General features: G+C 41.5%; 1 protein-coding gene across 2 annotated transcripts in view; it reads right to left on the reverse strand.

The window, feature by feature from the left end:
* Positions 1-24,847, reverse strand: part of WDFY3 (WD repeat and FYVE domain containing 3) — a 261,096-nt gene that overhangs the window by 48,435 nt on the left and 187,814 nt on the right. For both annotated transcript variants that reach the window (XM_084627016.1, XM_084627015.1), the window contains 6 exons: positions 22,285-22,518; positions 21,019-21,118; positions 17,359-17,519; positions 15,482-15,711; positions 14,361-14,470; positions 4,831-5,013 (listed from right to left, as the gene is read on the reverse strand). In XM_084627016.1, the coding sequence (XP_084483142.1) occupies positions 4,831-5,013; positions 14,361-14,470; positions 15,482-15,711; positions 17,359-17,519; positions 21,019-21,118; positions 22,285-22,518 (1,018 nt within the window). The remainder of the gene's footprint in view (positions 1-4,830; positions 5,014-14,360; positions 14,471-15,481; positions 15,712-17,358; positions 17,520-21,018; positions 21,119-22,284; positions 22,519-24,847) is intronic.

Consider the following 24,847-nt stretch of genomic DNA (forward strand, 5'->3'; position numbering starts at 1 on the left):
AGACTCCCAGGTAAAAATAATGGAGGTATGCCAAAAATATTTTTCCATCTAATTTTCGTTATGCTTATTTGCACCTCTCTTGAAGGAGTAGAGAGCATTTCCAAGAAGGCTTGTTTTGGGAGTCAGAAACCAAAAGGTAAGCTACAGAGCTGACAAGTTTCATTCTCTCTTTCACATTATAAACAATGGAAATAAGTACTAAGGAATGCTTCTAACAGATTTTGGATAGGCTGGGGCTATCAAAATATAAATAGCATATTTATATTGTGGCAATCCCCAATAAGCTGCTTTCTAAACACAGACAAAAACACACAGCCCTCTGCCCCGAAGATTTTGAGAATAGAAACTGACAGCTCAGCTGCAGTTCTCAAACACTTTCTTCATACTTTTGTTGCTTTTACTTTTATGGAGCCTACATCAATTCACAAATATTTTCAATGCGTAGAACAGGTATGATTGTTACACACAAGATACCGGACACAAAACCAGAAAAGCAAGGAAATGAGAATTGAACCCACTTAACAGTGCACAGCTTCTTGTACTCTATCCACAGGCACAGACCTTATAACTACTGTACAACACAGTCTACACACCCTTAACCATGCCCCCGAAGGTTGCCAGCCATCCAACACTCCTTTTACCAAACTACCCTCAAAACACACCAATTAACAACAACTAGTGTTACAATGGGGTAGCATGATGGAGGGGCTGTGCACGCAGGAGGGATGCTGAGGGAGTAGTCTGATGCTGAGGTTGGTATCCATAGGGGCCAGGGCTGGACTAACGATATGGTGCTTAGACATACCATGACACTGTCCCCTCTGACGCCCCAAAACTGTACTGTGGTTCTGCCAACTCCCACCTGAAGTGGAGATGACAGATGTCTCCTTTTCCTCTGGGAGTCAAGGGCCAGCATGAGGTCAGCTTTCCCTCCCCCAAAAAGGAGCAACAGGGACCATCTCCCCTTGAGAGTAGCAGCAGGGGTCCCCTTCATCTCCCCAGAATAGGGAGGGGTGGCAAGCAGACTGGGCCAGACCCAGCAGCCAAGACACACTTGTATGGGTAGGATGTGGGCCACCCGGGGGGGAGTCCTCTGTTGAGGTGGCATTGGTAGTTTCCCAGAGCTGTGGATGCACTTGGGATGCACCCCTCAACCTCTGTGAGATGCACATCTCCTTGAACCACTGTTTCAGGTGGTCTGCAGACTCAGGCAGAACACTGTTTCAGATATGCTTGGCTTGTGTTATCAAGCTTTTCCTGAAACTAGAAACTTATTTTTAATTTTAAATAAATGGAATCCTAGATTCTGACTTAATCACATGTCTGCAGGAGCTGGAGCCTAAGCACAGGTTTATAGTGTCTATGCCTTAACTCAGCCATGCTATGAAGGTTGAGTTCAGGCTCTGGTGTAAGGTCTGTAGTGTACTGTAATAGCAACGAGTCCTGTGTTTACACATGGAGGAATAGATGATGCATACTGTTAAGTAGCTTATTTTTTATTTTCCTTGATTTTATCGTTTTGCATCATATGTTATGTGCATTGCTACCTTAACCACGGAAAGTCTGTCCTACCCAGGGCTGTCTCAATAATGGAGCTCTGATTACCAAGGGAGCTTTGCCTGCCCCCTTCTTCTTACTGCTGTAGATTTTAGGAGGTGAGATATGGTGAAAGAGAGAGAACTGGGGGCTGTGGCAGGGAAACAAAGAAAGGTGAAAGAAGCAATATTGCCAAATCTAAAAATCATGTATTAGGCCCCCTGAAATCATGAAATTGACAAAAAAATAAAAAATAAAAAAAAAAGATCAGCAGCTTTAAAAGTACTACCACCACCACCACTCCACTTTTGTTGTTTGCTGTCTGATTTTTGAGCCATTGGGGGAAACAACTACCAAACGTGATCATTTCAGGTTCAATATTCAACCTTAAATTCAGAAATATGTGATCCTGCCTGTTAGTTTCTTGAAGGGGACTCCACTTACCCTCTCCTGACACCGAGCTTTGGGGAGCTGCCATTTTATCCCTCTTCATCCCCTCTCCACCAGCCTGTCTCCCTCCTAATCCTTCCTGCCTTTTCCTTGTATGTCCCATTCTTCCTCTCAGGCTTCTACATACAGCCTCCTGTCTACCCTGTTTTCTTTTCAAAAACTACCTATTGAGATGGATCTACTGAAGATTCACCTCTGACAATTTTTGCGTAAACACTCAATTTCCACAACGAAAGCCCAGCCAGATGTAGAAAACCAAGAATTTTAAGATTATTTCAGAAAGCCACCTTAATTATAGAGTCTCAACCAGCCTCTCCATAATTAGTTTTTAATGCCTGCCATTTATCATTTTAAAAATTAAAGTGATAGCATGGACTAATCAAGACAAAATGTTAATGAAAGTTTTGGCTGGGTTACAAAGTATTGCGAATGGCAAGGTGTGATGGAAAAAGTGAGGAAAAGAACCATGCAAACCGTTTTTACACCATGTCTGTCATCAAAGCCAGGTTACACTACACCATATTGGTACACAAGGAGTATTTGTCCATTTTTCCGCATCTTAACTGATTTCGCAACCATATTTAATATTCTCTGTTTCGAAAAGACCTAACTAAATTGTGAAAATTTAGCATTGAAATGAATGAGTGGGAGCTTGGACTCACACTGTCCTTTCCGGGATGCTAACAGGAACCTACTGCTAATCTGGATTGTTGTCCCGAAATTCCACTGGTCACTTGTTTCTTTTCAAATGTGAATAAACAATAACCCACAGAGATTAACCTTGTCCAATAAAACAAATGTGAAACCAGCAAATAGTTCAGTGCTATTGGCTTCAGATGCCTCTTTCAGTCTGCAGTTATAGCACCGTGATACAATGCTGAAGATATTTTAATTCCTATTAATACCCCAACCTTTGTTTAATTCCCCATCCTTATTTAGTGAACATCTAACACAGGAACAGTAGCGTCAGAGTTGCTGACAATGTGACTTACTGATGGTCAGGACCCAGACTTGCCTCAAATGATATTTTTGCAAAAACTATACTGGAATAAATTTTATGAAAACAATTCTGTAGATAAGAGTTATAACTAATGAGTATTAGTTATACTGGTATATTCCAGTATTATTCTGGAATGCACAGAATAATAACCATTGCTCTAGTTCTAGAACAGAAATCACCTTATAAGAAATAGTGATAAAGGATAAGAATATAATTAATGCCAGTCAACATGGTTTTATGGAAAACAGGTCTTCTCAAACAGACTTGATTTCAGTCTTTGAGGAGAATACAAGTAAATGTAATATATTTACACTTCTATAGGGATTTAAAGCAAAGTGGATTAAGAATTTGCCAACTGCCAGATCTCAAAGTAGCCTTCAATGGGAATCATCACCCAATGGGAGTGTTTCTAGTGGGGTTCTGCCAGGATTAATATTAGGCTTACATTTTTTAACATTTTCACCAACGATTTGGAAACAGAAAATCACTGCTGACAAAATTTGAGGACGACAAAGATTGGCAAAAAATAACCACGAGGACAGATTACTCATACAAAGAGACCTGAATCATCTAGTAAACTAGGTCCATTGAAACAAAATGTGTTTTAATAAAGTTATACAACAAGGAACAAGAAATGCAGGCCATATCTACAGAATAGAGATCTGTATCATAGAAGGTAGTGACTCTGAACAGGATTTAGGAGTTATACTGGACAAGCAAATCAACATGAGCTCCCAGCATGATGCTGTGGCAAAAAGGGCTAATGCAACCCTTGGATTTATAAACAGGGGAGTAATGAGCAGGAAAGGGGAGGTGATTTCACCTCTGTCTGTGGTACTGGTGAGACTGATAATGGAATATTACATGTAGTTCTGGTGTTCGCATTTTAAGAACAATGTTGAAAAACTGGAGAGGGTGCATAAGAGAGCAACAAAAATGATTCAGGGGTTGGAGAAAATGCCTTACTGGGAGACTTAAAGGAGCTCAAAGGTTTAGCTTATCAAAAGAAATCTTGAGAGGTGACTTCATCAAAAAAGAAGAAAATTTTCTCAAGGGAAGAAAACACCTAATACTAAAGGGCTCTAATCTAGCAGAGAAAGGCATCACAAGAACCAGTGGCTGAAAGCTTCACCAGGACAAATTCAAATGGGAAATAAAGTACCACGTTTTAGCAGTGAGGATGATTAATCACTGGAACAAACTACCGAGAGAAATGGTGGATTCTCCATTTCTTGATGTTTTCAGGTCAAGATTGGATGCCTTTATGGAAGATATGCTTTAACCAAACACAAGTTATGCTTTGGTCAAACAAAAGTTATTGGGCTCAGTACAGGGGTAACTGCATGAAACTTAATGGCCTGTGATCATATTAGATAATCTAATGGTCCCTTCTGACTGTAAACTCTACAAATCTAGGAATTTAGGATGTTTTTGCTGCCACAAGTACAGGATAAGTGCATTATTCACAAAAGGTGGACGTATGACAAATGAGTTGTACAGGTCTTCCCAAACAAGAGAGAATAAATTTTTTAACCCATGCCATCATATTTTATTTATGCTACAAGTGCATATTATTTTGTCTCTCTTTTATTGCTAAATATCTGTTTGTGTAATGGTCTGCAATTTGTACCATGGTTTGAGAAACATATGCCAGTTTGTTACGCAGAGGTGTTGGTGTGATTGTAGTTATATCTGCCAATAAGTGCTATAACGTATATACAGAACACAAACTTCCTAAATTCATTATTAAGGTTACAAAACACATGAGACTGAACATCTGGTGTAGAAGATAACAGACCAATTTGATATTTTTTGGAATACTATATCTTCACATTTATTCTTACCCAAGTGATTTTGCCAGCATTTTAAACTTGCTTCTTCAATAAAAGGTCTTGCTACAACTATATCCACATGGCCACGGTCATTGACAGGTAGTGTGACTTTGAATACTTCTTCTAAAACTTGTTTCTTACTGTGAATCAGCTCTGTCCATACTCTGTTTATGGCTTTTAAAAGAAGCTGGCGACCTAAACAAGGTAAAAAGATCATAAATAATTTCCGACCACATTTTGGCAGTTTTACAGTAAGTATTAATGAGCTGAGTGACTAATTCATACAAAAATATATATCTGACAAAGAAGGCTTTGTATTCCCCACATGCAGAATGTCTTTTTCCTCAAATTCTTTGCATTTGACCAATTTTTTTTGACAAATTTTCTCCTTCCATAGATTGGTGATCACAAACACTTCTCTCTGAGTAGTCAGCATTCCAGCTGTGTTGATTTAGTTGTGTTTTTTTCAGGTAAGTCACACAGCATTGCTTCTGTTTCCTGATTGGATGAGTGAGTCAACAAGTCCACTGCAAATATACTGACATGCGTATTCAAAATCTGGTTTCCAGAAATTCTTGCACATGTAACTTTTAAATTGACATTCGTTCTGTTAACCTTGAACTCATAACTGTTTGTGGGAAGCAAAACACAATCAGGCACAAACACAACCAAAGAACATTCATGTGACAACTCAAAAAAAATTATTTACAATATTTGTTCAGCGCATTCAATACCTATAATCAATCTGGGACTCAGTCTTGTTTTCTGAATCATGTCTTCCTTTCCACATTAAGTATTATCTTAATTTCATACTTTTATCTCCTCCTCAAACTGGCCCCCAAGTGAGGGAGGTAGCTTACATTTTGAGACTGTGGCAGTATATTTCTGGTTTTATTAGTAGTGATACAATGTTCTAGTTGAAGGCTGCTGCCTACATTCTGCCTATGAAAGCTACCAATGAAGAACACTGAACTGGTATATCATCAGTAGCATGAGTGGGATTAACTGAGCTCCCAACGAGACTTTCTTCACTAGTATTACATCTCATCACCATTAGTCTGTGTGATTGAGTATTCTGTGCCCTTAAGATATTCCAGGGCATAAGAAAGATGACAAAAAAGAATCATTAAGGACTTAAACTCCTCCCATTTTAAAATAATGCTTTAAGTGATATGGAGCAAGCATATTTGGAAAGGGTTTGGTAGCATATTTGGAAAGGGTTTGGTTAACTGGGAAGAGACAGGACAGGGGAGGGTTGGACGGGACACAGAAGAAGTGGTCAATTCCCTTTGAAACCTAGAATGGAACTCAAGATTCCAGAATTTCACCATTTCTCCACTGTCAGCAAAGAATTATGAAACCCACTGGGTAAAGTGCGTGTGTTTCCATCCCCTCCTAGTGCTGGTTCACATAACAGTAATGGGTTGTCATCCTCTATCAGTTACTCCAATAGTTCAAGTGGCACAGGTATGTGTGGTGGATATAAAGGTTCCAACCCTCATGATGAAGCATGTGGTTGTCAGTGTGATGCCACATAACTGAAAATACAAATTCAGTCTCCTTTTTTAAAAAGCTAGCAAATTACACCAAAAAAATCCTTAAGTTAAAAGAACATTACTAAGCTTGTAACGTCAAGCACTCAAAAATTAGGAAATGCCACTATTAAGAGTGCCTGTGCAACCTCAGTTCAGCCCCTTTGTGCATAAGCACTTTGATACCGTCTTTGATTACATGATCACATACTTTTATTTCCATAGGACTCTTGCTTTATTCAATGCATAGTACGGACCTGCTCTGGAGAGGAATCAGAGCTGTGTTAGTAAAGGAGGCTGTTGCCTATAAGTCCCCTGCCTCATTTGTTGTACAAGTTGAAAGGTGTGTAGAGAAGGAGGCAAGGGATTGCAGGAAGAAAAAGGATAATCTCATGGTGAAGGCCGTTGAATGCGACCCTGGACAACTGGATTCTATACCTGCCTCTGACATGGAGATCCAGTGTGACACTACGCAAGTAACTTGCATCAAACTTTTCCACAGGAAATCACTGATTATGTGTTTCTTATTTTCTCAGTGCCTGATTTGAGACCCTGGGGTCTGATGTGCTGAGCATTCAGAACAGCAATGGAAGCTGTGCTTTGAACATATGGAATTCAGGTTGTAGGTGTCTCAAAAGGGCCACCAAAAATTAATGGAAACTTCTGACCTTAGTCTCTCTATGCCTCAGCTCCCCAACCTGTAAAATGGGGATAATACCCCTTAGTCTCACAGAGATGTTGGGAAAAAGAAAGGTTACTTACCTTATAGTAACTGGAATTCTTCAAGCTGTGTGGTCCCTCTGGGTATTCACTGTGGGAACGCATATGCTCCTGCACCCAGAATATTAGCGTCCATTGGTCCACACGTGTGCCTCCTCATACTTTCAGCAGAGGACATAAAAGACAGTGTGAACCAACCACCTCTCCAATTCTGACTCTGCCATGAATCACGTGATGATGCGAGCAGAGGGGAAGGAAGGCAGGTCATGAATATTCATAGGGATCATACATCTTGAAGAGTTACTGTAAGGTAAGTAATTTTTCTTTCTTCTTTGATTGCTGGACCTATAGATATTCACTGTGGGTAACTCCCAAGCAGTATTTGTTGAGAATCAGGGTGCAAGGAAGCATGTTGTACCACAAAGTGGGGGATCACTAAGGCCAAGGACACTCCCTCCCAGCCAAAGCTTGGGCTAGTGCGTAATATCTGGTGACGTTGCGTATGGAGCCTCAGCTAGCTGCTCTGCCTATCTCTGAGAGGGGGATTTTCTGTAAGGAGGTTATTGATGCTGCTTCAGCTCTCATAGAATGGGCCTTGACAATTTGAGGAGGATGGGGTTTCATGAGATCATAGCAAAGGATGATGCAGGAGGAAATCCACTTAGAGACCCTTTGGCAAGAGATAGCTTTCTAATGGTGACAGACGACCTTAGGGACTTCTGAAAGGGAGCCGTTCCATGCTGTTAGAAGGCTACAGCCCTGCACACGTGCAAGGAATGGAGCCTTGTCTCTTCCATGTTGTGGTGAGGCTTGGGTAAAACACTGGAATGTGAACGTCTGGTTTAGGTGAATCTCAGAAGGAACATTCAGTAGGAACTCTGGATGGAGTTAGAAAGAAACCTTGTGAACAGCTGCAAAAAGGTAGATCCACCATAAGGATCCCAAGCTCTCCAACCCTTCTAGCAGAGGTAACTGCCATCAAGAAGGCGATTTTCAAAGAAAAGTGAAGGAGAGAACTGGAGGCCCAGGGTTCAAATGGTGGTTTCATGAGTGCAGAGAGGAAGAGGTTCAGATCCCAGACAGGGACTTGTTTTGAAACTGGAGAGAATGTCCTTATGATCCCTTCAGTCACTCTGCAGTAATACGGTGAATAAAGACTGAGTAGCCCTCCACCTGGGGCTGGGAAGTGCTGACGGCTGCCAAATGTACCTGTGGGGTAGCTGACTGATAAGCCGGTTATCTTGAGTGAGAGAAGATACTCCAGAATGACAGGAATACCCAGTGCCACTGCATGTAAGTGATGCTGCTGACAACAAAGGGAGAATTGCTTCCACTTTGCAGAGTAGCATTTCCACGTAGAGGGTCTCCTGTTGGTATTGAGGATGGACTGAACTCCCCCATAGCATGCTCTCTATGCATGCAGCCCATCAACAATGATGTTGTCAGATGTAGAGATGTTGCGCTTCAATGTTCTCTCATTCTGGGAAAGCAGGTTCCAGAATGGTGGCAGGTAGACACATGGGTGAGAGGCTAGCTGTAGTATGGCAGTCAACCAGATTTGCCTCAGTCACCAAGGCACTACAAGGATCACTATCGAGTTTGATCTTCCTGAATACACAAGGAAGCGAAGGTATGGGAGGGAAGGCATACATCAGTGGTTCTGACCACTGCACCAGGAAGACGTCCCTTCTAATAATGAGGCCTTGGGCTGGCTGGGAACAGTACGCAAGGTGCTTTTTGTTGTCTCAGGATGCAAAGAGATCCCAAGATGGGAACATTCACTGTTGGAAGATATGCTGTGCTATTGATGGGTGATGTTCCCACTCATGCTCTGTTTGCGAAGGCTGCTGAGACTGTCCACCAGTGAATTCATCACTCCTGAAATGTGTACTGCTCAAAGGGTGATTCCTTGCCTGATGCACCAGTTCCAGAGGTAGACCACTTCTCTGCGAAGTGGGGTGGATCTTGCTCCTACCTGCTTGTTTATATAATAGAAGAGGTCCATACTGTCTGATTTGACCTCTAAGTGGGTGGATTGAATGATGGGTAGAAATGTCTTGCATACCTTATGAATTGCTCAAAGCTTGAGTAGGTTGATATGTAGCTTGGATTCCTGAGGCGATCAGAAGCCTTGGCCTGTTTGGCTGTCAAGATGTGCTCCCCATCCTAGTAGGGAGGCATCCGAGATGACTGCATATATAGAAATGAAAGGGAACCCCATGCATACTTTGTCCTGGTTGTCCCAGCAGGTGAGAGATGTCAACATGTCCCAAGGAAGAGAAACTTTCTTGTCTAAGGAGTCCCTTTTTGAGGCACAGACTGACAATAACCAGATTGAAGGCATTGTAAGTACAATGACATAAGCATACACCACCATGTGGCTCAACAGGAACAGGTAGAATAGGGCTGTAAGTCTGAGGTGAAGCTGGTCAATGAGAGCCCTCATAGCAAGGAGCTGTTCCTGAGGTAAGTAAGCTCTCACTATGTCTGAATTCAAGTTCACCCCAATGAATTCTATGGTTTGTCTGGTGTGAACATGGACTTGCCTAAATTGGCTTGCACTGCAAGTGACTGAAAGAGTGAAAATGAGATGGTGGATGTTGCATATACCTCCTGGTATAACTGACCAGCGAACAGCCCGGTCATCCAGGAAAGGAAATACTGGTCTTCCTTGTCTGTGCAGGTAAGTGGCCATCACTGCAATAACTTTTGTAAATACCCCTGGGGCAGCCAAGAGGTTGAAAGGGAACACGCTGTAGTGAAAGTGTTCTTGGCTCACTACGAAGGACAGAAATCTTCTGTGAGCAGGGTGAACGTCCACATGAAAATGTGTCTTTCCAATTGAGGGCTATATACCAATTGCCTGAATTGATGGAGAGTATTATAGAGGCCAGAGTGGTCAGGTATTCTGAACTTTGAGTGTTGTATGAAGAAATTTGATTGTCTGAAGTCCAGAATGGGGCTCCAGCCACCTTTCTTTCTAGGAATGAGGAAGTACCTAGAATAAAAAGAAAGGGAGTACTTGTGGCACCTTGGAGACTAACAAATTTATCAGAGCATAAGCTTTCGTGAGCTACAGCTCACTTCATCAGATGCTCACGAAAGCTTATGCTCTAATAAATTTGTTAGTCTCCAAGGTGCCACAAGTACTCCTTTTCCTTTTACGGATACAGACTAACACGGCTGCTACTCTGATACCTAAAATAAAAGTCCATCCTTATGTGAGAGGGTGGTATATAGTCTCTACTGCCCCCAGTTGAAAAAGACAAAGACAGTCTGCCTCCCATTTCAGAATCCTCTCATGAGAGTGGTCTCTGAAAAGGGACAAGGAAGGTTTTTGTCTTTTTTTTGGAAGGGAGGGGGAGGGGAGAGGAGGGAGCCATTCTAGCATATAGCTATTTCATAGAACGTTCAGGACCCACTTGTCCATTGTAATAGCATGTCACACCAGGAGAAAGGGTGTGACAGTGGGCAAGGGAGACTGGCTGTCAACCCATAAATGTCTCATCTAAACAACTTTCTAAGACGTGGCTGCGAAGTGGAGGACAGGGGTTCAGGATGGTTCTTGGAGGTTCATACATTATCTGTAGGAAGACAGCAGCAGTCAATGCCAAGGGAGATGAGGCCTGGGTATTTTCTACAGGGTACCGGAGTATAAATAGCCAGAGAGATGAGGATAGCTTGTGAATCTGAGAGAGTATGGAGCAACTCATTGGTTTGGTTACTAAAGAGGTTGCTGCCATCAAAGGGAAAGCCCTCAGTGGTGGTCTGGACCTTTTTGGAGATCCCAGAGGTCTGCAGCCATGAAGCTGTCTCGTGGATTATTGAGGTAACCAGTGAGCCTATTACTGTGTCAAGGGATGCCTGAAGGGAACAACTTACTGCTCGCATTTCCTCCTCCAGAATGGCCTGAAAGTTAGGCCTGCATTCCTGAGGAAGTTTGTTCATGAACTCTAAAAGCTTGTTATAATTCAAGAGGCCATATTTCAACATCAAAGCTTGGAAGTTTGCTGTTCAGAATGAAGTGAGCTGTAGCTCACAAAAGCTTATGCTCAGATAAATTTGTTAGTCTCTAAGGTGCCACAAGTACTCTTTTTCTTTTTTTTGAAGAAAATAGATTCATTTGGTGTATGGAAAATGAAAATACGTCATTTGGCATTTTTATCTGGTGGAGTGGATTTGGGTTGGTGTAGCTGGCTTCTTTTATAACTGCCTGGACTGCTAGGGAATTGGGATTAGGGTGGGAAAACAGGAATTCCACTCCTTGGGTGGCAACAAAGTAATGTTTTTCAGCCCTCTGTGGGGTCTGGGCTCAGGTGGCAGGAGTGTGCCTGATCACTCTGGCAGGTTCCATGATGGCCTCTTTAAATAGGAATACCACTTTGGAGGGCACTGTAGCCTGAAGGACGTTCAGGAACTTATGTGCCAGATCCTGGATCTCCTCTAGTGGAAACCGGAGAGCATCTGCATTCTCCTGAAATGATCCTGGTACTGTTTAAAATCATCTGGGTGTAAGGGGGAGGCTGGTGATACTGCCTCATACGCAGAGGATAAAGAAAATCAATCTGGTAACTCTGGTGGTATTGGCGGTTCTGGCTCATCCTCCTCCATCAGCTGTTTCTGTGGGGGCCACGGTTGTTTACCTGGTGTTAAACACTTCTAGGCGCAGAATGTTGGGTCCCATATTTTTGTGAAAGTAGTAAGGGTCCCAAAGACCCCAATAAGAATGATGGGATGAGTCACAGGGATTCGGAGTTGGACCTCACAATGGATATCACTGGTCCTTGGGTCAGAATTACTGATGGTGGGGATGAAAGGGAAGGAGAGTGGTTCTCAAAGCTTCAGCTGGGCTGATGGCTCTCCGTTGGGTATCTGGAGAGACCATCAGTACTGGCTCATTTGCAACTGATGAACAGGACTCCTCACATTCCAATGGTGGGGCTGCTGGATCTAGTTCCAGCTGACTGGGACAACAGACAGATGGAAAGTGAAGTGGATGAGGCTGATCCTCCTGTTCCTAGTACCAGCATTGCTGGGGAGAGGACCTTCTGCAGCAGGATTGATTCTAAGAGAATCAGAGTCTCTGGGTCCACATACATAGATAAGTCCTCCAGGACAGCATAGTGAGGACCTCTCTGAGTGAACTGCCCATAGTCTTGTGCTTTGTCTGGACTGTATATGCCTTCTTGAAGCTGGCGGATCTGTATGGGGGAAGTACTGTCAGAGCAGGGGGAAATGATCCCTTCTGACCTTCCTGGAGTTCTTAACAGTCCCTCACTATGTGGTTTCAGGGTACTGCCTTTTCTCTACAAACTCCAGGCACACCCATTCCAGAGTACGGAGTCTTGGGCAGTATCAGACAAAGGGGCAAGATGGACTCTTTTTCAAGGATCCATCAATAGATTTATCCGTCTTCTTGCATTTGCTCTTATATTCCTCATGGTTCTGCTTGGTAAAGACCTGTGCTTGGTGAAGGACTCCAAACTACTGGTTCAGGACACCAGTGAAACATTGCCCAGAAAGGTGGAAGGGGAGAGGGAAGGCCCAGGATCCAAGCGAGGTCTCAGAGAGCTCCATAAAGTGTTTTCAAAGCTTAAGTTCAAAGTACATGGACAGTACATGGTACATGGAGAGAAGTATGGTAGACGCCACACCTCCAGGGCATGTTAAACTCCCTGAAGCAATACAGGCACTCACCAGGAAGACCTGGGGGGTGGGGCAGGCCAGGCAAGGCTGAAAGCCTGGTACTTAGGGCATAACAGGTACCTGAAAACAACAGGAGATAAGGGGACGTAGCACTAAAATTAAACTAAATTAATAATCCAAGCTAAACTATTATTTACAATATTTACAGATTCTGTGCAGGAGTAAAGAAGAAGAGAAGAATGGACACAGGAGGTTCCAACCAAACCGTGAGCCATAGGAAAAGAACTGGAGAGGTGAATCATCTGTGCAGCTGAAAGCATAAGGCGGCGCAAAGTGTGGGCATGGACCAACCGACACTGCTTTTGACGAATTTCTGGTCCCAGGCGTGCACACTCACCCACAGTGAATACCCATAGGGACCAGCACTCACAGAAGAATTAATGTTTGTGAAACACTCAGATGCTTTGCAATGAGTACCTTAGGGGAAAAAAACATGAGGAAATCAATAATTCTGTCTTCAGAGGAAGGTTTGAATAAATATGCAGTAAATAGGGCCTAGGGTCATACACTGAACAATGAGGAAAAACAAAATACTGAATAGCTGCTCATTCACTGAGCGCTGTTCACTGAATGAGGCAGGGGTCCTGTGGAAAAAGCAGGATGGGATCATGTAATCAAAAAGTATCATAATGCACATGCAAAAGGAGTGGAATTAAGGTTGCCAGCGCAACTTTAAATTCTGGTATTTCTTAAGTTTTGAGTCTTTGACTTTGCAACCTAATGTTCTTTTAACACAGTTTTTTGTGTATGTAATAATATATACAACCTTCATGAAACTAGAAATGCTCACCTCACTGAATCTTCTCCTCTAAGGGTTGGTTTTGTCAAACTGATACAGGTGAACACTGAGAAGGGTACAGAACAATAATAGGGTGGCCACTCTCTCTCTGCGATAAGGATTGACAGTGAACTTAACTTTTATATTCACGCCCCTGATTCCTAAAACTGCTACTTCCATATCTTCCTGTTTCACCTGTTTCTTTTCTTCATGTATCATTAGGGGCTCTTTGGTGGTTCTCTCTTACCTGCTTCTCAGGCATCCTACCTACTCTCTTTAGTGCTTTTCAACACCCATCTGTAATAATCCCAGTTTCCCTCTCTGGACCAAGTTGGTAGCTAATTTCCAGTAAGTGACAGATCCTGCTGTTTTCACTGAATTATATACCTTTTGCCTAATCATAGTTACTTCTTACCTCTGTTTACCAAGATCTAGCTGACATACACGAAACTATCGATTCATATTGGACTAACCTCTGTATATATAAACAAATTTTGCGTCTAATTAGTATTGTTAACACTTTTAATGGCCTTTATATCCATATCAGGAAGGGACTGAAATGTTCACACTGTTTTGATAAATAGATAGCTGTCACTGGATGCTCCTCAATATTTCTGTGAAGTGTTCTACATTTTTGATATGTTTACCATCTCAGATAACCACCCTCTCCTTCCGCCAACACCCTGCACCAAAAAATGGGAAAAAAGATGGTGGTGAGGAAGGGAAGGAGAAGAATAAGAACATTTTAAGAATCTAGTGGTATTAACAGAAATCTGATCTTAGCTTTAGCTGCTTTTTTAAATTACCTTCACTAATATCTTGATTGTAGACTCCATCTGGTTCAATGTCAGAGGGGATCATAATGTGCCAAGTGGTCATCCTGGCTTCCGCTTCCAGTCCAAATCCATCAACACCACTACAATAAATTTAGAATGAACAGAAGCAGATAGGGTTTAAGAACTGAAGTGGTTAATCTTTCTGTGGTATCATCAAACCGAATCAACGCGTACTGCTACAGGAGCAGAGACATGCTTCTGGTCCCTCTTGTTTTGGGGATATGCAGCCTCACTCTGAGCTGAAGTTTTATGAAGAAGGGCATGGTTTTCTACTAAAGTCACTGGGGAAAGATAGGGTGAAACTTGTACAATTCAAATTGATGACAAGTGTCAAATGGGAAGCATTAGATTTCTGCTGGTATTAATACTCAAGAGACAGATAAAATACAAAGAACCAGGAAAAAAAATTCACCGGAAGAATATGGAAATTCAGGAAATTCAGATTGGTGTTCCTGACCTTTACAACAGAGTGCAAGACACATTATTTGGTCAAGCATTTGCCAGACTGCAGATCATCAGTTATTTATAACGGTTCAGGAAGGTGATACAAAGAAGAGGCTATTTATGCTGCTGGTGTAGAGAGCTGATATAATGCCTGATTGTTTTTAACCAATGTTGTATGCCCAGATGCTAAGGCAATGAGTGCACCAAAAAAATCATTATTTGCAAAATAATTCTAGTTCTTTTCTCTTTGAAACTCACATCCCACTTTGATTATCAACCACACTTATTACAAGTATTTCACTGTTATTGTTTTCTGACATTTGCTGGCAATATCTTGCAGATATTTTACACTATTAAAGCTTAATAAGGCTGATGAACAAGGTATATTCGTGTACCAATACCTTAACATAGCTGTGGGAAAGGAGATGGGCAATACAGTCTGAGGGGTATAATCCTAATTGTAATTTTGTTCAAGATGAACCATTTCAGTTATCTTGAACTTTCCTGGCATCAAACATTATAAACAGAGATCCACAATTTTGCCAGCTGTTTGTGATTCATCAGTAAACAGCCATAGCTTAGAGAGGAAGAAGAAACACTGTACAAGACTGACTCTAGTATGATGAATTTAAGTTTGAGGCACTTACCTCCCCATATGCAGATTAATCAGGCAGTGAGCGAGACAGCAGATGAACTCCTGATCATGGTTCCCGGGTCCCAGAATTAGGTTTCTGTTTACCGTAAGGACCCTTAGAGAATCAAGGAGAGCAACTTGCTGAGGGACAGTTTTGTGTGCCCTTGAGAACTGATACAAGATGGTCCTATTCAGGCAGTGATAAACAGCATCCAGTGATAACCCCTGAGATCTTCTTTTTGACTGATGGAAAGCACAAAACAATTAATATAATGTCAGACAGTGAAATCTCCACACAAACTTATTTCTTCAAATCCGACACAGATTTTTTTCAAAAAACTTTCATTTTACTAAAAGATCTTTGTACTGATTAATTCTTTAGCTCAATCCCAGTATGTATTAATGTCTTGCTTGCCTGGAAATGAGAACTGAACTCATGTTGATAAATGGAGTGATAAGAATTTTGTTTTATGGCAACTTCTGTGGTAACTTATTGAAATGCTGTGTTCTAATTTTTCACAACAAAGGTTCTCAATGAGCTTCAGTGGAAGAGGAGGAGGAAGAGGAATCGTTGGACTCATCTTACTCCAGAAATCCTCTCACAAATTCATAACAGTTTTAAATCTAATTAATCTGAAATCAAGTTCAACTACTCCAGTTATAAAAATGGTTCCCAGCATCAGAGTCTTATCTATACTGCAGCAATGGTTTTAAGCCTGAATAATTGGGAAAATATCCCCAGAATAGACAAGACCTCTCTCTTCATCAGGCACTCAGACACCAGAGAGCTGAATACAGCATACTCAGACAGGTACATGAGTCAAACCCACTATCAAAACATTGTATCATAGCAGAACACTGATCCGCTACATATAAACACCAAAAGGCCATGCTATGAAGGTGCAGACTCAAAAAGGGGAAAAAAAAGAAAAAGGCTGAGGAGAAAAGCCCATATATTTCCAAAGACAGAGCACTAACATGAAAACTTACATTGCCTGCCCCCCCCACTGTTCCTCAGATGTTCTTGTCAATTGCTGGAAATGGCCCACCTTGATTATCACTACAAAAGCCCCCCCCCCCATCACTCTGGTTACAGTGTGTATGGTAACACCCACTGTTTCATGTTCTCTATGTATATACATCTCCCCACTGTATTTTCCACTGAATGCATCCGATGAAGTGAGCTGTAGCTCACAAAAGCTTATGCTCAAATAAATTTGTTAGTCTCTAAGGTACCACAAGTACTCCTTTTCTTTTTGCGAATACAGACTAAACACGGCTGCTACTCTGAAACATTGCTCTTTTAGTCTCCTCTCCCAGTTTGGCATGAGAATGTCGAAACACTGTGTAAAAAGAAAAGGAGGACTTGTGGCACCTTAGTCTCTAAGGTGCCACAAGTCCTCCTTTTCTTTTTGCGAATACAGACTAACACGGCTGTTACTCTGAAACCTGTCATTATGCGAAACACTGTGTACGCAAACTTGCAAATCCTTTGGTATGTAACAGCCTAATACATTTCTCTGGAATTTTCATGCACTAGGGGCTTGTAAAATGACACCTAAGATTGTTCAGATCTTCAATAATATAACTACAGAGTCTGACAAATAATTTGTGGATGGCCCAAGATGTTGGGGATGAAAGGGGATATCTTGTCCTGAGTTGTTTCCATTCGTCTAGGCATTTATATCATGTTTATCATCATCACACTGCCAAGGAGAAAGATAAGGTGCTCTGGACAATCTTTTAAAACTACACTAATTAAACAAATATGCTTTCTTTGGGGCTGGGACCCACCCTTTTGTTCTGTGTTTGTAGAGCACTGAGGTGTCCTGGACCATGACGTGCGCTCCTAGGCACTACAGTAATACAACTACTATGAAGAACTGTTACCTGTGAAATTAGCTGAATGATGAAGTCTACAAGAAGCTTGGATTCCTTGTTGAACATGCCCTGCCAAAGCTTATCCACCACACGCTGTGTGAAATAAAACACATTGTTCACCAGCACCTGGTAGCTGCCACCACTTGTAATAGGCAGAGATGCATCTTCACCTAAATTACAAAAGAACATAAAATGATTTAAACAACAACAACAAAACCCCTCTCCAATCACCTATTTGTGTTCAGCATGCCTAATAGCTTCTAAAGACTAATTTCTTTATTCTGCAACATGGTGAAAGTGCTACAGTCATCTGAATGAAATGCTACCTGGAATTGTCAATCAAACAAAAGGAGGTTAATGTCATATGCAAGATATTTATTGAACTGTAATAGTGACAATGTGAAGTGGGCACTGAAGGCATATTTTTAAGCACAGACCAAAACAAGGAAGGAAGAAAAACAATGCCATATGTGCATATTGAAGGATGTGTTAATATTTGTTGGGTAAGGCTTTATTCCACCAACTGATATCTCTCTAAGAGGACAGAGCAGAGCCACACAAGTACAACTCCCTGTGCTCATGACTGAGTTCATGAAGTTCATAACATGATCTTTTGTATCCGTTATTGGTCTGCTATAAGAGAAGCATCATGGACACCTAGTTTTGTTCACCTTCTGGAGCATGATGGCTAACAAGATCAACACAACATCTATGTCACATCCAAGTCTAAAGCTACTGAAAGGAATCCAGGAAATCTGAGGCCTCCACATAGTTGCCTCACCACAACCTCCCCAATAACATTTTTCCAAAAAAGGAAGTTCAGATAGGAGAATAGTTGATGAGACGGTTCCCATCAAGAGATGGTTCCTTAAGCATGGAGGCCTTCAGTCCATCATTTGAGGATTCCTGCATATTGGTCTCCCAAAGGAAGGCACTAAATCTCCATATATGATGCACCTCTATATTTCTCTCTTACACATACACAGCACCTAGCACTGGAGACCCAAAATTGCTACTGTAATACTAACCACCTCCAAGTTAATTTGATACATCAAGTTTATAATAGGAAGGCATATCTGTATTTTGTCTAATGCCCAATGGTGTATGTATTTACCTGCTAACACGAACACCTATACTTCATTTGCACAGGAACTAACAAACTGTTAAAAAAGCACAGAACACCTACGGCCAAAATATGCGCTTGTGTGGGTTTCTTCCTCATGACAGGAATAACAATTTCATGTCTGAGTTCACCAGCAACAAAAAGTTAGAGTGAATTAGCGTTCTCAGCAGGATGTACATCTGCTGACACAGATTCCGAGAAGGAATAAGAATTCAGACACGAATGCATGTAAGGAGCTGGGGATTTTCAGATGGAGTGTGCTATTTACTAGAAACTGTTCTGTAGACTGTAATGTTGATATTGTTCATATTAAACTAGTGCTGAACAAAACCATTTCCTAACAAATAACAGATCTTAGTTTACAACAACAGTCAAAGTCCCCAGTGTGTCTCATGCATTCATATGCTAAGCACGGCCCTTGTCACAGGCTCTGCTAGCAGCTTCCTGTTTCCTTTTGACCAGCTAGTAGCTAGCTCTTATACTGCTGATGAGTGGAGTAGAAGGAAATAAGGATTCCCCTTCCTGCTTCTGCAACCGCATGAGGCTGGCCATAACAGCAGTCCCGACCCTTACGGGAATACAGGGGCAGTGCCTCTAACTGCTTCCCCCCAGGAGCAATTGGGTGCGAGCCAGATGAAGCCATGGCTCTGACCTCCAACCCAAAGGAGATGGTCGGACACCCTGAATGGGGACAAGAGCATGCTACTCCCTTTAAATGGGTTTGGTAAATCACTTCCCCCTCAAAAACAACTGTCAGCCCGAAGGGGTGCTGCTGCTCTGAGTCACAATGCCTTCCAGTGCACGCCCACAACAGTAGGTTTATGCACTGCCCCTTACCATGGGCTTCGTGCACACAGTCCTTTTAAAAAAATCACTGTGTGTGTTTACAAACAGTTGGTATCTTGCTCCCCACTGGCCCTCACCTGGTAAAAACTGAGGATCAATAGGAGTTTTATGCCAACTGTATTTTATTTTTTAATATTGAACTTATTCTGAGGCACTGTAACAAGCTCACAGTGTTTGCCTCAAACTCTCCACCATTACCAGGTGTTCATATTGCTGCGAACCATTAAGTGGGGTTGTGTTCACTCACTGGTACAGTTGACTTGTTACCCCCACGTATACAAGGAAAGTGAGAACATTCCTCATCCAGACAGCTAGAATTTAGAACAGACAAGTCTTGAACAAAGAAATCCTGGGGCAACCAAGCCTGGGGAGAAGGCTTCAGTTGAACTGACGTAACTACAAAGGCAGGCAAACCTGAGGAGAAGGTTTGCTTTGGGGTTTCGTGTACTATTATTTTGGAATTACTCTGTTAATAAATTGGACCCTAGGAGGTATAACTTTTTGGATCCTGCAAATATTTAGTTTTGTTTAAAAAGAGGTAAAGTCCCACCCCTGCATGCTTCTCCATTCTCTCTGGTTCCAAAAGAAGAGACTGTCCCCTATAGATGACTTTACATGCAATAACCATGGAAAAGGGGAGCAACACTTGATTGAAAAGAGGCTGCTGCCATTTTTAATAACAGCCTCCACAAAATCTGCAATTGGTGAGCAGAGGACAGTGACAAATTTTTTCTTTTCTGACACTCTTAACACTGGACTAGGAGGAAAGGGGAGAACTTCAGTCTCACCCTACAGAGGTGAGAGGAGCTAGAGGAGTTAAGCAGAAAACCCACAGAGGCCTCAGAGATCCAAGTTTGGCCACAGAGGAGGGATCGGGGAATAGGGCAAAGTGAGAATTCCTATGGAGTTCAGCTAATGAGCATGAAGTCAAACTGGGCATCTGAGCAGTGACTTCCCTGGACTCATCTCAGAGCCATCTCACGATCATCTGCCTCTCCTCTGTCAGCCCTCCACACAGCTATCGAGATTACAAGCTTTTCATGGAAAAGGACAGTGTCGTGTTTGCTCAGCACTCTTCACAATGAGGCCCTAATCCCACAAAGTTCTCTTGGTTGTTGCAGTAACGTCAATAAAATAATAAAAGATGGAAAGGAAAGAAGGCCAACTTTTAGCAATCCAAGCCCCAGCAAAAACTAAACCTGGGGGAAGGGCAAGCCCTCTGTTGAGGGGAAGAGGGCATGACTGATGGTGCGGGTCAGAGATGGGATGATAAAATTCAGTCCCATTTTCTCTTGCTTCCTTTCTCGGCCAAATTTTTTTTGGTTCATAATTGTAAAACATGCTTCACATGTATAACAGTCTTTGAACTCCTAACGGTTCACAGATTGGGCATGATGGAGATTTGCTGTCATGAGTGTAAGAAAAGTAATACATCCCCTTACATATCAAGGGACAAAAAGATACGGAAGATAAGGCGAACCAAATCTTAAGGAAAGGGGGAAGAAGAAATTAAAAACAAAAACAAAACCACCAAAGACTGATGTTGGCTTTGGTAATGGAAAAAGGATGATTTAATTGGGGATTGGTCCTGCTTTGAGCAGGGGGTTGGACTAGATGACCTCCTGAGGTCCCTTCCAACCCCGATACTCTATGATTCTATGATACGTGCATCAATAAATGAAAAGGAAAGAACAAATTACCCAATAAAACATCAGCTGCAAGTAAGTGGTCCATCACACTGTCCAGAATGTAAGTCTGAAACTCTTTCTGCTGTGTCCTTGTTGATCTTTCAGGGGAAGCCTTCAACACAATCAATAGATAGAGTAAGTTGCTTTAAGGAAATAGCCGCAGAACAGAAAATGATACTATATGTTGAACTACGGTTACTCCATGGAAATTTTCACCTTGTTAGGTACATAAAATCTAAGAATGTTATCAATTATTTGTTATAAATAAAAACATCTAATTTTCTGGAACACACATGACTGGGACCTGTCCAGCTTTGGCAAGAGAGACTGGATGATCTTTCCCCCATTTCTGACTTCTAAGCCTCTTGGAGTACATGTGCCCAATTACAACCCTGCCTTAAATTAAAGCCACTGCTACAAAAGTAAGTTTAAGAATGGAGTTCAATCCATGGGTTGCACTGTGTCATTTTATACCGCATAGAGTGTTATTTTTATTTCCATAAGGCAAATTTCTGTTTTGCCAGCCTATTTTCTTTGTAACAGAAACTACTAAAATATTAATAAATAACTTATGATATTTGTAATGGGAAAAACAAACAGACTTATTTCCTTAGCTCACACTGGCATCCACTAGTGCATGGCACAATTAAATTAACTATTTGAATGAATATATCAACCCGAAAGACTTTTTAAAATTTCAATATTAGCTTTGGGATAGCTGCACAAACAGACTTCTGAAGCTCATACAGAGACACCATGAAGGTTATGGAAAGTGACACTGCATCCAAGGCCTCTTTTTCTACCTGCTCTTACAGAGGCAACAGTTTTATTACAATACATTGCTAATCCTACCTAGCTACTGTTCTCTTACTTCTCTCTCTGTTGGCGTATCCCAGGACTGTAATATCAGTACCCTTTCCCCCCAATGCCACACTGAGCGAGCTCATCAGCTTAAATAATCAATTAGCACCTACATACTGATGAGGTTTTAAATAACCTCTCCATGCTTGACTGAGATTGTACCTCTTTTAAGTTATTTTTAAACTTCAAGGTATTAAACAATGGAGAGCAAAAAACCCCCAAACATTTAAAAACATGAGTACATAACGTGTCTCTAAACTCCATTGGTGGGTGTTAAATGACAATTTAAAACCATTATATAAATCAACAGAAAACCTGATATTCAACGTTTATTACAACCTCAAAAACCAACTACATACGAAAAAAGTTTCATATGAAATTTACTCTGTAAAAAGAGCAGGAAAATAGCAGTCCTACCTCTAGCAGGAGGTCTATTAGTGGAGTCTGCTTGCTAGCAGGTGTGAGGCAGAGGTTATCGATTATGAGCACACGCATGAAGTCAAACACAAACTTCTTGGCAGGATGGTTGGTTAGGTATGTCTTGGAGCCCACATTGCAGTACTCCGACTGGCTCCTGTTCATGCCAGTGTCGGCTGCAAATGCTCTGAACTCTTCAGCTGGGGATCCAACTTCATCATCAAGATCAGTAACCTATGGAAAAAAAAACAACATGTTAAAACCCTACAACTTTGCCATTATTTCCTTAACTGCTACTGGTTTTGTTCCATATTATTTTATGTGAGAATTATTTATTTACCCCATAATTCTGTTTCTCTGAAGATACCTTTTTTGAAAGATGGTCATTCCCACGTCTCAGCTGCCCAGTGTGAAACAGGATGAACTCCTCATCTCTCTCGCTCTCTCTTTTGTTTTTAATATATACATACATACATGCTTTTGTGCTAATGAAGGGTACCATGGCAATGGTGAAAGAGTTCCCTGTAGTGTGCTATTACAGCAAAACTATATGAGCAACATAGCAAGATTCCGAAAATGAACTTTAAATTCAATCTAAGAGAGGCATTTCAGTTTAGGAGGATTTCCCCACCCCCACCCCAAATTCATTAATGGGTACAAACTGTCACCTTTTGACAACTGTTGAGATTTACCAAGTGAACAAATTTCTAACTCTAGCGAAGTATCATGCAGATATGGAAAGTGTAATACATATTTGTTACTTAAATGTAAGTTTTGAAAGACTGACAGGCACTGTTTTCACTACTATCCATAGACACTATTGAGGTTTTTTCAAGTTAGCTTAAGATCACAAAGGAGTTGGGAAGAGATATTTTTCTACTATTCCAACATTTCCCCACATTATACGCTAAGTCATTCCTATTACTGTAAACAGCCTTACAGATATTTCATTTCCATCATGCCTTCAGTGGGAAAAAGGTAAGAGAGCTGTAATTTCACAATTAGCAATCTGTTCTCTGTAAAGTAATTTACAAGACATTTATCATTTCATAATTAGCACTCTGCTATATGCAGTATATTTTCAGCTCGTGTTAACTGAACAAATCAGTTAAAGTGAATGAATTTTGAATGCACCTATTTCAAATACAAGTTAAATTTAAAAATGGAAAAGAGAATCTGTACCGAAGACACACTAGTCTGTACATTTCCAACTCTGTGCCTATACCTGGTGTGGAGACATTATGTCAATAGCTGCATCTACTGGAAGTAGTTTGTGAAGCGATATTATTCTCCATTAAACTTCTTCATATCTCTGGTTATATTTTTGTCAACGTTTCAATCAATAACACTGTGTTACAACATGTGCCATAGATAATCACTCTTTTCCTTTCCCTTTTTGCTCTGTAAGTATGATGGTGTGATCTGTAATGTGACATTCAGAGTGACGCAGCCAGCAAGAAGAAAATTCCAGCAAGCGACATGTAAAGAAGGCAACACAAACAACGTAACTCCTGCCTCCTCTTCAGGTTGGAACATAACATCTATTGGTAGTCTACACCGCACACTCCTTACAGCAGCACGTAGAGTATATACACTGCATATCTTCTTTCATGGCTATAAACAGCAGTGTAGACAGCGAGGCACTGTTAGGGAAGTAAAGACATGCCCAAACCCTTCGGGTCTGTACCCCACATAGCTCTCCACACACCCAAGCAGTGCCTCAGCTGTCCACATTGCTATTTTTAGCAATGTAGCGTCCCACTGCCGGGTGGCTTTCCACTACAGGGAAAGGCTTTGGCAGGGAGGAGGCAACAAGGAAAGTCTCCAGCAGCTCCCTCATGCTGGAGTCTTTTCCCACTGCCTCCCCACTGCCAGAGCCTTTCACTGACATGTGTAGCAACGCACCGCGGTGTGGATGCAGCCTGCTTTTCACTATGGCATGTGGCTATATGTACCTACCACCTGCCACTGCCAGTGGTTTGCAGTGTAGTTATAGTCTTTGAGTAACAGAGGAAGGATGGTCTTGTGGTTAAGGCATTGGAGAGGGATTTGGGAGAACTGTGATTGTAGTTTCAGGCTTTACCACATGCTTCTTCTCTGACTTTAGGCAAGTAAATTAAGCTATTTGTGTTACTTTCCCTACCTGTAAAATGGAGGCAATACTACCCCACATTACCCTGAAGGGGTGCTGAAAAGGGTAAATTCATTAAAATCCATGAGGTGCTCAGACAATGCACCAAAGAAAAATATTCAGTAAAATGCATACAACTCCCCCAGAGCAATGGCTTGAAATTTCATAGTGCAGAAACTGACCTCCAATTTAGCGTTAAGATTTTTTTGGTCATTTGTTCATATTTGAAGGCCTGATTAATTTCATCATCTAATTAGACATAAAATATTTTCTTTACATGGTGAAAAATAATACGCTCTTGGTCTAAGAATCTAGGTATAAAGGTCCAGCTCAGATCTCAGATTGGTAACAATTCCTTTAAAAAATGGAGTTCATAAAAGAAATGTCAACAGGACCTCAGAGAAGCAACATGTGATCCTGCTGTAACAACTA

Source organism: Lepidochelys olivacea (assembly GCF_965140295.1).
Source record: "Lepidochelys olivacea isolate rLepOli2 genome assembly, chromosome: 4".
Lineage (NCBI taxonomy): Eukaryota > Metazoa > Chordata > Testudines > Cheloniidae > Lepidochelys > Lepidochelys olivacea.